General features: G+C 41.6%; 1 protein-coding gene across 1 annotated transcript in view; it reads left to right on the top strand.

Moving 5' to 3' along the window:
• NEK4 (NIMA related kinase 4) overlaps positions 1-12,723 on the top strand; it is a 64,937-nt gene that overhangs the window by 36,694 nt on the left and 15,520 nt on the right. Inside the window, exon 9 of the mRNA XM_063427597.1 lies at positions 10,459-10,593. Within this exon, the coding sequence (XP_063283667.1) occupies positions 10,459-10,593 (135 nt within the window). The remainder of the gene's footprint in view (positions 1-10,458; positions 10,594-12,723) is intronic.

The following is a 12,723-nucleotide window of genomic DNA, read 5'->3' as shown; positions in this document are numbered from 1 at the left end:
GAATTGCCCACGATTTTCAATTCTCAGATCCTTAATCGTTATCGTGTTAAATGAAATGTATAACCATATACCGGTAATTAAAAATCACAAATTGTTATAAAAATAGATATTTATTTCTTAACAATTTAAATAATAATGATGAGTAACATGCATGATAATAATCAATGGAATTCGAGTATAACAATATGCAATACAATATGGCAATAATCAATGAATATTCAGTATAAAACAATATATGCAATACAATAGGCCATTTACTTCCTGGTTAATATAAACGCCTCTACAGCACTTAGCTGTCAGGACAATTTATGATAGGCTTTACAGGGAGAAAGAATGTGAAGTTTCACACACAGAGCTACAGTGTAGGGCAATAGAACTTAGCTAGCAGTTAGAAATAACCCTTGCAGTGCTGGCTAGACCTCCTAAGTAGTTAAGATCTACTCCTATGTAATTTTAATTAAAATAACATTTAACCCGTCATCAACCATTTCCTTGATTTTATCCAATGAGAGAAATCTACTATGTATATTAGCTGATATTTTATTAATTTGTCTAAACAGATATTTTATCTTATTTTAGAGTCAATCAATACAGCTGGATAAATGGTCATGATATGCTAACGTGATATTAATCACACAAATACATTAATGATTATATTGATCCCAGCTGCAGATGGGATGCTATAACCATATATATATTCTTTAATAATTAAGATTTCCAAATATGAAATCAAACATGATTTATCCAGTCATATATCATGCTATTAATTTTAATTAATTTAAATTAATTAATTAAATGCCTGTATATTTACCAGTTATGTAGATATTTTCTCATCAGATATTCCCAGGTAGCTAAGTGGTTCTCTGCATGAAGTGTGAGAGTTTCTTGGTTACTCTGGTCACCCGATTCTGCCTGGATCTCTCTGAATCCCCAGAGTGTCGTAATGTCTCTCTCTTCAATCTTTGAATCTTTTCTGAATCTCTTCCCTTGTCTTAACTTTTTAAAGGGAAAAATTCCTTAGGTGATAGCCAATCACAAATGTGGGGTGTGGTTGCCTTCTAGGTAACCATTTTAATATTCGAACTCAAGAGGGCAGCCTTGTTCCACTACACATACCTATCCAGGAAAGAGTTAACTTTTCCTGGTGGCTATTTTTTACGTCATTTACGTTATCTTTATGTATTCAATAACTCAAATCTTCTGTCAGATCAAAGTTTTTATCAGTTTTGTCCAGACTATGCGTCTGCAAATTCTGCTATAATTCCTAAAATTGATAGTTTGTGAACTAAGTTTCACCTTAAACTATAATGGGACGTTGTACAATATCGAAAGTAAAATTTAATTGTTTAATCTCCTCTGTCACCTAAGTCTGGGAATAGAATTTATTATATTCCATTAGTAATTAGACAGTCTGTCTACCCCCATTCTCAATGTCTTATCTATTTGGTTTGTTTATATACACATTCCATTCAGCTCTGGCTAAACGGTCAGCAATAGAGAAAGGAAAGAATGTTGTGTCTTTGTTAACTTGAAGATACAAAATGGAGTCTGGTCTATTTAGATTGACTTCAGAATATACACTTTGTACTTCTATCATAGCACAAATGTCTGCCGATATAAATACCCTGACACCCCTCTCCCTTTAGTCTTGTTACTAGCAATATCCCAGGGTGGGATCTGGCCTATGACCAGAAAAAGAAAATTACGGTACATAAGAATACATTTTCCTTGTTCCTGACCATATCCATGGCAGCACAACAATGGGTAATACCCAAGCAATAACCAAGGAGGGAAAAGAAAACCTCAAACTCCAAATTATGCGATGCAAGTGTATTAGCACAAACAAAAACATGAAAATAACACCAAGAAATCAAAAACTTATTTGTTGGATCTTGAAAGACCACTTTTACCAAATTGATCAAATTGTCCAGCCTTCACATCTAATAATGTCTAATGAAGGTATTGAGCAATGGCCAACACAATCCATCTACTGTTGGCTACTTTTGAGACTTAAAGGCCTCTGCTGGTACCATTAGGGATGACAAACAGTCTTTGTGAAGTACGCCAAGTAGATGATCTATTTTGATACATTTTTACACATGTAACCAAGTCAATAGAAAAAAGGTCCAATTCTTCGATACTAGCTTGAGCCACAGCTGCAGTGCTGGGAGCACTATTTCCTCATTTATGTTAAAAGCATAAGTCACTTTAGGGTGGAATTCAGGAATTATTCTGAGAATCGTTTTATCCTTGTGGAAGACAGTGAGAGGTTCCTTAGAGCAGCAGGAAATGATAGCAGAATGTTTGGTTGTATAGGGAGAGGTATTAGCAGTAGAAAGGGGGAAGAGCTCATGCCATTGTACAGAACACTGGTGAGACCTCACTTGGAGTACTGTACACAGTACTGGAGACCCTATCTTCAGAAGGATATTGATACCTTAGAGAGAGTTCAAAGAAGGGCTACTAAACTGGTTCATGGATTGCAGGATAAAACTTACCAGGAAAGGTTAAAGGATCTTAACATGTATAGCATGGAGGAAAGACGAGACAGGGGGGATATGATAGAAACATTTAAATACATAAAGGGAATCAACACAGTAAAGGAGGAGACTATATTTAAAAGAAGAAAAACTACCACAACAAGAGGACATAGTCTTAAATTAGAGGGACAAAGGTTTAAAAATAATATCAGGAAGTATTACTTTACTGAGAGGATAGTGGATGCATGGAATAGCCTTCCAGCTGAAGTGGTAGAGGTTAACACAGTAAAGGAGTTTAAGCATGCGTGGGAAAGGCATAAGGCTATCCTAACTATAAGATAAGGCCAGGGACTAATGAAAGTATTTAGAAAATTGGGCAGACTAGATGGGCCGAATGGTTCTTATCTGCCGTCACATTCTATGTTTCTAAGAAAGAGTGTGAAGTTCAGATACCCTTCTGCCAGAAGCTAAAACCTCCTCCGTTTTGAGGGTTAGCAAGTGAGGGGAAATAGAGTCCAAATATTCAATGGGATGTGGCTTTATAGCTTTCAACATCAGAGGTAAATCCCATAGAGGGGCAAAAGGCTTAATTGGTGGATTTATCTTTAAAACTGTGTTGAGAATTCTTGCTACATCCATGTCAAATGCCCATTTATGGTTGGTAAGTGCAGAAAGTGCTAAGACATGGACTTTTAAGGTTTTATAACTCCGTCCTTGATTGAGGCCAGATTGCAGGAACTACAGAATATCTTTAGTAAAAGGATTTTGTATTTCTGTGTGTCTGTAATATGTTACCTGTGCTCTCGCCTTAATCCCTATGTATATTTAGACAAACGGAGGTCATTTAGTTATTCCAATGGCCATTGGAGGGAATGACCATTGGAGTAACTATAAATGACTTCCATTTGTCTAAATATACATATGGATTAAAGAGAGCGCAGGTAACTGAATTTTTTTTTAGTTTTTTTACTATATATTGGGGCTGATGTGTACTGTGGTTGTTGCTGCCTCCCAGGAGTGATGGGAGTCAGCGCAGGACTTATCCTTTTGTATTTGTATTCACCCTGTAATATGTGCCTGAAGTGGAACGTTTTATGGCCTTAAACAGGGTGTTGATTACAGCCTGGGAAAATCCAGGCTTACCTTTCTGCCCTTTACTTTCAATCTCCATGAACTGGACCTTGATGTAGGATAGAAAGAACATTTACAAGCTGCTATGGGGTTTTCTTGGAGAGACTCAAGAGAAGGAGAAACCATCGTCTGGGTTGCCAAAAGGGGCTATAAGGATGATGGATATGGTTTCCTGCCTTAATCTCCTCAGGAGGGGGAAGATGTGCGGCATTGGAGGGAATGAATATCCCAGGGAGAAATGCCATCTGCCTGATAGTGCATCTCTATCGCATGGTGAGGCTTCTGGAAAATAACGTGTGGGCTTTCCTGTTGTTGTTGATTGCCATCAGGTCAACTTGAGGAAGACCCCTTTTCACTATCATTTGTCTGACAAGCTTCATTCCCATGGATCTATCTTTACTCTGCTGAGGAAATATGCCACTGAATTCTCCACTCCTGCAAGGGTAACCGTTAGACCTACCAGGTGTAGTTGTGTGAAATAAATCTTTATTGATACAGCAAGTATGGTTAAGATCGAATATCCTAAGCAGAGGAAAGGTAACTTTGCAAGTCAAAACATTCCAGTAGTAATAAGTTGTGACAACTCGACTTGGCATAATATAGCCGAGTTTCCTACGCAGAGGAAACGTAAATGTGTGATTCAGAGTAATAAGCTTTAGTAACATAAGGTCAAATCATATCCGTAGTAATTAGTTGTGGTAACGTAATTAGGCCGTATAGTGCCTGTAAATAGCTGCGCTTCTGTCGCAGAAGAAACGTAACCGTGTGGTTCAGTGAAGGAAACATTGGTAACATATAAGATTTACTTTCGCATTTGGCTATGGCCGAATTTCCTACGTAGAGAGGAGATGGCTATCGAGGCAGAGCGGTCCCAGTACAGTAGGTAGTGGTGTCTCAGTGTCTCTGGGGCGTCAGGTCTGGATCAGTGTGTTATTTAAATCTTTGTCCTGTCTACTGAGGGCTCCCTCGTTCTAACTGGGCATGCAGCTATCCTTCACGACTAGAGCCACCCTCTGCCCCCGCCCCCGCATCAATCTTGGCCGTCCCGACCCAGGCGAGGCACGCTAGCCCAGAGGCACCCCGGGTATCAGTCGGACAGCACCCAGCTCTGTGGAGTGTAGTCAACGGGGGAAGGGGGGACTTCGAGGACGTGGAGAAAGTGTAGCAGGGGGTGAGCGACCGTGAGGTGAGTACGAAAGAGAGGAGCGAGGAAGCAGGGGAGGAGGGGGAGTAGTGGTTAAACATTCGTGACTCTGACTAAATCCGTTAATGCCAGAAATCTTAACCAGTAGAACCATCGATCGTTCCCGTTCTTTAACCATAGCCGCTTTCAGGTCTTCAAATCTCCTGGTGTCCTCCACCTCTTCCACCCACTGTTTGATCGTCTGGGTCCGTGCCTGGTGCCAGCAGATCGGGATCACCACTTTAGCTGCGTTCAGGAGACGCAGTATCGCCGAGCGTTTGTAGCTCTGTACTGTATTGGTCGTGTGGTGTAGCAAGTAGGTCACCGATTCCATTAGGGGTGGTTCCTCTGATAATTTCCCCACTACTTGGCTGATCTTCTCGAGAATGATGTGATTAATCGTCATGTCCACCATATGTGGAGGAACGTGCCTCTATCTGTTGCACAGCGCCAGCAGAGTTTCGATATCTCTGGATCCCTTGGGTGTAGGGTGGTTGGTGTCAGATACCATCTTGTTAGGACCTTATAGGGATGTGAATGTTAAAGAAGCACTCCAAGCACAATAATCATGACCATGCAACACCAGTACCCGTGCCGACACCTTCTGTATGAGGGTCAGCATCTTGTGCCATTCTGCTTCCGTAAATGGCTGCTGGAGGTTGTGGCGGACCGCCTGGAACCCCGACTGGGTGACAATGCCAATCGATGCTTCCTAGTGCTCACGAGTACTCCAAGCACACCAGCTACCATAAACACCGCAGCCAGCGTTACAGCTTGGTTGGGGTCTCGCTGTCCTCCACCCACCCTGGACCCAAGACCAGGATCCAGCTTCTAGTGGGTAGACCTCTCCAAATCCAGAGAGTAAGACAGGATAGCTCTTACGAGAGCTAGTGATTATAATCCAAGGGAGTATAATTAGTGTAGCAATCCCCAGATGAGGCTCTATGTTGAGGGTGCAGAGGAACTGATTTAATGTGAGACACATGCAGCCTTATATGCAACTCCCCATGCAAGTGGTTTCCTATTACATATTCCAGGGGCATTCCCCACTGGACCTGAGAGGAGACTACAGTAAAACATACACATAATTACATTGGCTGTCAGGTCCAGGACACTCCCACACAAAACAGGGTAATCACTCCCCTGTACCTGAGAGATAATTGAGGAACAGTACTAAACTCAATGATCTCCAGGCAGAGAAAACAAACATTTTAACAACATCCCGAAAGTACCCCAAAAACACATGGAAACCCCACAAAGTCTCATCCCCTGATAGCCCAGATCTGGGGGACCAACATATCCAAAAATCACCCTGATCGATTCAGGGGGTTCGGGATTTCCATGGATGTCATAAATTTGACAGATCGTGCACATGGTCCTATGCCTAAAACAGTTCCAGGGAATCAGGGCTAATGGTTGGTCTCTCTTTCTGGAGCACAAAAGTACCTAAATCACAGAATCACGGACCCTGATTGTCTGGGGGTGCCAGGTTGGTCTATGGCCCTCTTAGTGTGCTCCGCCTTGCTTCTTCTCACAGGGGGATCAGGCTTGTATTTGCGATTTGTAGCGGTTATTACGAGTAGCTCCGAGCTTAGGCTGCCATCTTGTTCGGCTGTCAGACACCCCCTGCCTAACCGGTGTAGTTGCACCCAGGACATCAGTGGTTTCATCAATTTTATCATTCAACTTTGGGTTCCTTCTTGATGATTGATAAATGCTACCACCGTGCCATTGCCTGATCTTGATTTGTGGCGAGGTTGTTGTTGTTTAAAATGCTTCAGGTTCTGTTACAGCTAGAAGTTCCAGGAGATTGGAAGGGTGTATTGGCTGCAGAAAATTTCAATTTCTCGTGTACATAGCTGTTCTGAAGATAGGCTGTCCAACCGCACTGGCAGGCGTCTGTAGTTAATACAGTCCAAGAAAATGTCTCCCAGGGGAAAACTGGGAGAAGAGAAACTTCTTGTGTATCCACCAATAAGAGATTGATGGATATGCTGTGGAATATTGATGGGTTGAAGCATGTTCCCTGATTTGAACTTGAGAAGGATTGTCCTGAAAAGTCATAATTTACCATTGTGCTTACCTTGTTAGACAGTGGGGGCCATGGAACCAAAAATATTTTTGTGGCTTTCTCTGGCGAGGTTACACTGGGTGCCGATATTTATTTGACTTTCTTTATAAGACCTTTACCTCTTTCTTCTGAGAGCTAAACCATGCCTTTGTCTGTGTTTGGGGCTCTTAAATACAGCATGGACTGGGCAGAAGTTATATGACACTTGGCTTCATTGATTTTCCAGCCGTAAAGTTCTAGGAACCAAAGACAAATCTGTCCATGCTAAGACCGAGATGTAATCTAGATAGTGCAATATAGCTATGCCTTTTTATTTCTCAGTTCTGCTATGAGTACTACCAGAACTTTACAGCTTCTTGGACATTCTCTAAAGAGTCCAAATGGAAGGGCTCTGTATTGGAAGTGACCTTCCTCCACAGCAAATTGGAGTTATTTTTGATGTTGGGGAGTGATGGGAATATGTAAATAGGCATCTGATAAGTCTAGTAATATCAACCATTGTCCTGGAAACACTGCTTTTATGATGGATTGTTAGGATTCCAATTTGAACTTGCAGATGTTCAGGAACGTGTTTAATTTGTGTAGATCCATAATGGATCTCCTCCCTCCTGAGGCTTTTTTGGTGAGGAAAAGGTGGGAGTGAAATCCATGAGTTTATTCTGCAGGGGGAACCTGCACGATAACGCCTTCCTCTGCCATTTCGTTTTCTAGAAAGAGCAACTTGGAGGAGTTCTGCAAAATTCTATAAGATATCCTTTTGGAATTCTATCCTAAAGCCAATTGTGCTTTGTGGATTGCTTTTGGAATAGAAACAGATGTGCCCCTTACTCCGCCGGACTTGGAGAGAACCACGTAATAAAGATCTGACGTGGATGAAGAACCTCTGGATTTTCCACCTCTGATGGAGGACTATCCACTTCTCCATGACAGAGATCTTGTGTATTCCCTTTCTGTTCTGTATGATCTGCTGTCACGAAAGAAAGAAAGAGAGAATTTTCAGAAGATCTCTTGGAACGAAAGGATTTCCTTTCTCTCTTTATCTTCCCCAAGTTCTTTAGCTATTCTCTTTATACATTCGTCCAGGTTCTTACTGAACAGCATATCTCCATGAAAGGGGAGAGCACACAAATTGGTTTTGGAGGAGGCATCAGTGGGCCAAGATGTGAGCCAGAGCCTCCTGGCTAGAACAGAGAAATACATATTTCTGGCTTGGGCTCTTTTTTTAAAATGTATTTTATAATTCTTTATTTTTGCATGCACGGATACAAACAAAAGGCATTCGCAAACAGACATCCCCCAATGCCCCACATTGTGAACAAAGGTTACAAGATTATACCGAACAATGAGCATGCGGAATACATAACATACAGTGCACTTTTTTCTTCTCCCAGAACATCATGTTTTGTATCGGAGTATTTAAGTAACCAGAAGGGCCCGATCCTTCATCGGGTTTCAGGACTCTTGGTCAGCTTTTGGATAGAGGACTCTTAACAAATTAGAATTGGTTTAGCGGGTCCGTCTGTGTAGGCCAGCCCCACCCGTTCCCTCTCATGTTGTTCACTAGTCATGTGACCTCGTTTCTTCTAGCATACCCTTTTTTAAATTATTGAACAGGTACCTAATGTGGCTCCGGGTAGAACTGGTGTTGCCCAAAGGCCCAATCCTAATATTCTTCGTAATATATTGATCCCAATAAATGGTGATTCCCTAGGATCCCCTATGCATCTCCCTGTGGTTACCTTATCTCAATTTTCTGGCTTGGGCTCTTACCATGTCCATGGAGGCTTCTGAAGTAAAGCCCACTGCCAGCTTTATGTCTTAAGCTGTATTGGAGAGAATAGCTACTCCTCCAAAATGTCCATCCAGATCTGTAGAGCTCTGTAAATGAAGTAAGAGCCACTGCAGGATGAAAGCCTTAAATGGTGTTTTCACTGCTTTAGTATCAGGAATATGTTTGTATTCTTGACACTATAGTGTTCATTAAGGCAAAGGAAATGCTTTTTTTTTTTTTAAAGTAAGAACAATAAGGATATGGAATTCTCTGCCTGAAAAGGTGGTTTTATCAGTCTATACATATAAACAGCAACTGGATGAATACTAGCAAAAGCATAATATTCAGGAGGGATATAATTCTTAATTTGTGGGATAATAACTTTTTAAACTAAGGAGATATCTGACTGCCATTCTTGTATCAAACATGAATTTTTCCCTATTTTGATGCAAAATTTGTATTTTTGCCTTCTTTTAGATGAACAGCAAAAACAGATGAGAGAGAGAAGCTAAACTTGATGAATGCATATCTCTTTTCAGCCTTTGTAACTATGTAGGGTCATGGGCGCCCAAGGCTCATTGATGCACATAGGGAGTGAAGGCTTGCCTGTCTGGTCCAATCACACAGAAGAGCTACTGTAGCCCAAATTGATGCAAATCTTCATGCTGGCCATTGTAGTGCATCAGTTTGCTGCGTATGGGAGTGTGTAGCCACAGACCGGTCAGAGTGTTCACCTCCGAACGTACCTTCAATGGGGACATGTGTGTCAGAACTGAATTTAGCAGTGGAAGAAGGTTGACTGGTCTGATGAATCACATTTTTCTTTCGGTTAGGTGGATGGCTGGTTGTGTGTGCGTTGTTTAACTTGGGAAGAGATGTCAGTGGGATGCATTATGGTAAGAAGGCAAGCTGTCAGTGGCAGTTTTATGCTCTGGGCGATGTTCTGCTGGGAAACCTTGTGTCCTGGCATTCATGTGGATGTTACTTTGACACATACCACCTACCTAAAGATTGTTGCAGACCATGTACAACCCTTCATGGCAGAGGTTTTCTCTGATGGCACCCTGCTACATTGCAAAAAAATGTTCAGAAATGAGGAACAGGACTATGGAGCGGATTTAAGGCCAGACGTTTGCCCACAGACTATAGGCCTTTTCACTTTTGTTACTTTCCATGCAGCTCTAACCACATCTCTCTTGACTGTGTCTGACACAGACAACATAAAAACTTCTTAAGTAAGTTAACATATGATTGAAAATGAAACTTTTTTTTATCTCCTGCTCTGTAAATTAAACTTTAATCACATATAGGAGGCAGGGTCTAGAAGGCTATTAACAGAGCAGGTGGTAAGACATTCATGAAAGAGCATGTGCAATAAAAGAAGTTTAAACATTAGATCTAATTTTACAGGAAGTGTTTAGGAAAACTATGTAAGTCACTTGAAAAAAGGTGTGACTAGGATGTATAAACAAAGTGATTTAACTCATAAATGGCAAAGGATTGAGCAGTGAGACTGCAGGTGCATGATCTATATACCGAAACCACTCTATTAAGCTAAAGTTGTTTTGGTGCCTATAGTTTCCCTTTAAGACTCACTACTACAGCTGTTATGGGTGCATTGGATCCAAAATATATTTGGCTGCGAATAAGAATAAACATAAATTAACATAATTTTAACACAAACAGCTGTCTTTACAGTTAGAGGTAATGGGTTTACATCTGTAAACATATTGCATCCTGAGTTACTGTTCTCCAACATTAATGTCATTCCATAGCTGAAAGTTTATTCCAGTTGGTTAATTTTATTTTTTTTTAATTTTAGGATGGATTACCTCTAAAATCAGAAGATTTACAAGGCAACACATGTTCTGGATTTCAGCCTCACAGTTCAGTGTCTGAACCATCCTTGTCAAGGCAACGAAGACAGAGAGACCAGAGAGCAGTGAATTCCGATCCGGTAACAAACCAATTCCAGATTTGTTAGACTATACTTAATTTGGGCACACCAGACTATTCTTTTGTGGAAATTATTTGATTGCATTTTAGAAAACAGTCTAGTTTTCTGTACCACGTGGATATAAGTTTTGGGTAAAAGGTTCTCTTTTAATGGAAATGTTTCATAATGTCCTTTTTACTGTCCTCTTAAGTTTTCCATGGTTCATGGAACATATATTTACATTACTAAGCACCAGAGTTGCAGGATATTTAAAGGACCACTATAGTGCCAGGAAAACAGCCTCCGCCGGGCTGAAGGGGGAGGAAGGGGGTTAAACACTCGCCTTTCTCCAGTGCAGGGCTCCCTCGGCGCTGGGGACTCTCCTCCTCCTTCGGTCGTCATCGGCTGAATGCACATGCGCGGCGAGAGCCGTGCGCGCATTCAGTTAGTCTATAGGAAAGCATTCTCAATGCTTTCCTATGGGCGCTGGCGTCTTCTCACTGTGAAAATCACAGTGAGAAGTGCGGAAGCGCCTCTAGCGGCTGTCAATGAGACAGCCAATAGAGGCTGGATTAACCATGAAGTAAACATAGCAGTTTCTCTGAAACTGCTATGTTTACAGCAGGCAGGGTTAATCCTAGAGGGACCTGGCACCTAGACCACTTCATTGAGCTGAAGTGGTCTGGGTGCCTATAGTGGTCCTTTAAGGTTCCAGCATATATGAAACACGTGTTTAGTTTTCCTTAACAGGTCAATGTTTGCCCCTAATCACTAGGAAAAAGTAAAAAATATGTAAGCATGCTGCAAATGTTCTCGTGTGACATTCAATGACAAATGTGTACTGTGCAATTTGAGAAAAGAATCTTGTATTGGACGATACCAGTCCTAAATAATGAGTTGTCCACCCAATCTGGAACATTCTGGAATTATCTAACCTGACAGGAGGTTCTGCCAATGAAGTCCTGAACTGATGGCAAGGAAAGAATTGGGGGAGAAAGATCAGATTTTGTTTTTCAGTCCTAACTAGTTCATTTTAAAGGAACATGTTCATCAGAAATGAGTTCCTTTTGTATATTATGTGTGTCTTTGCATATTTACTTTTAAAACAAAAAAAGTGACATGCACCATATCTCAAAATCCAATGCACACTTTGAAATTACTAGGTTTTAGACCACTGTAAAGTGTAAGCTTGCCTGTCAACGTCAAGGCAAAGCTGTGAGGAGAGTCCTACAGTTCATCTTCCTGCATTCAGCTTAACGTCAAATGTGGCAGAAGTGTGCATATATATGTGTTAGTACAAACTAGTATACTCTAAATGGGAGCATGTGTCTGTAGTGCTGAAAAAATAAATAAAATACTTATGTGACAGACCACCCGGTCACCCAGGAACTGTACATGGCTCTTAACCTCCACCTCCCTCTAAAAAGAGCTGTTATCACCATGTTTTACCCTCTAGGTCTTGCCTCCTAGTCCAGTGCCCTTCCTAGCGGCCTTTAGGCACATTCGAAATCTGCAGGAATGCTACAGGAATCTGCAGGAATTGCTTGGATCGCGGACCAGCTGCTGTCTGGTAAAATTTTATCACAAGTGCTCTTGGTCCCAGAACCACCTAGCAGGGTGCTGTTTTGGGAAGAGACAGAGGATGTTGTAAGGCATCCAATGGTACCTAGCACTTGAGGGAGCTCCATGCACTCATGACAAGCGCTGTTGTTTTTTGTGACCAGGATTTTCCACCCAGCTTCATGGAACTCTACGCCGGACCAGGGGATGGCCACAGCCTGGTCAAAACTTTACTTCAAGCTTTACTCGGGCCAGCTACCTCCAATCCGGGCTCTTTTTGGACTGAGTGGGTGTTTAGAAGAGAGCTTTTTGTTTGGGCATGTGGGCACGGGGACCCTAAGTTTTGTGTGATTTGGTTAACTCTGTGCTAAGGTGTCTAGCCGCTAATTAAATTCACAGAAGAATTGTCTTCACCTATGGCTTAAGTGTGTTAGCATTGACAGCTCTACCTTGTAATAGGCAGGGGTTTGGTTGGACCTGCATTCCAGCCCCCACTGCTGCTGCCAATTGAAACCAATATAACTGATGGCGAAACGTCATAGACAGCAATTATATTGGAGGTTCTTCTCACCTTTTCCCGTATGTGTGTGG

This window comes from Pelobates fuscus, chromosome 7 (assembly GCF_036172605.1).
Source record: "Pelobates fuscus isolate aPelFus1 chromosome 7, aPelFus1.pri, whole genome shotgun sequence".
NCBI classification, from domain to species: domain Eukaryota; kingdom Metazoa; phylum Chordata; class Amphibia; order Anura; family Pelobatidae; genus Pelobates; species Pelobates fuscus.
The sequence above is the reverse complement of the archived record's forward strand: the minus strand, read 5'-3'. Positions and strand labels throughout refer to the sequence as shown.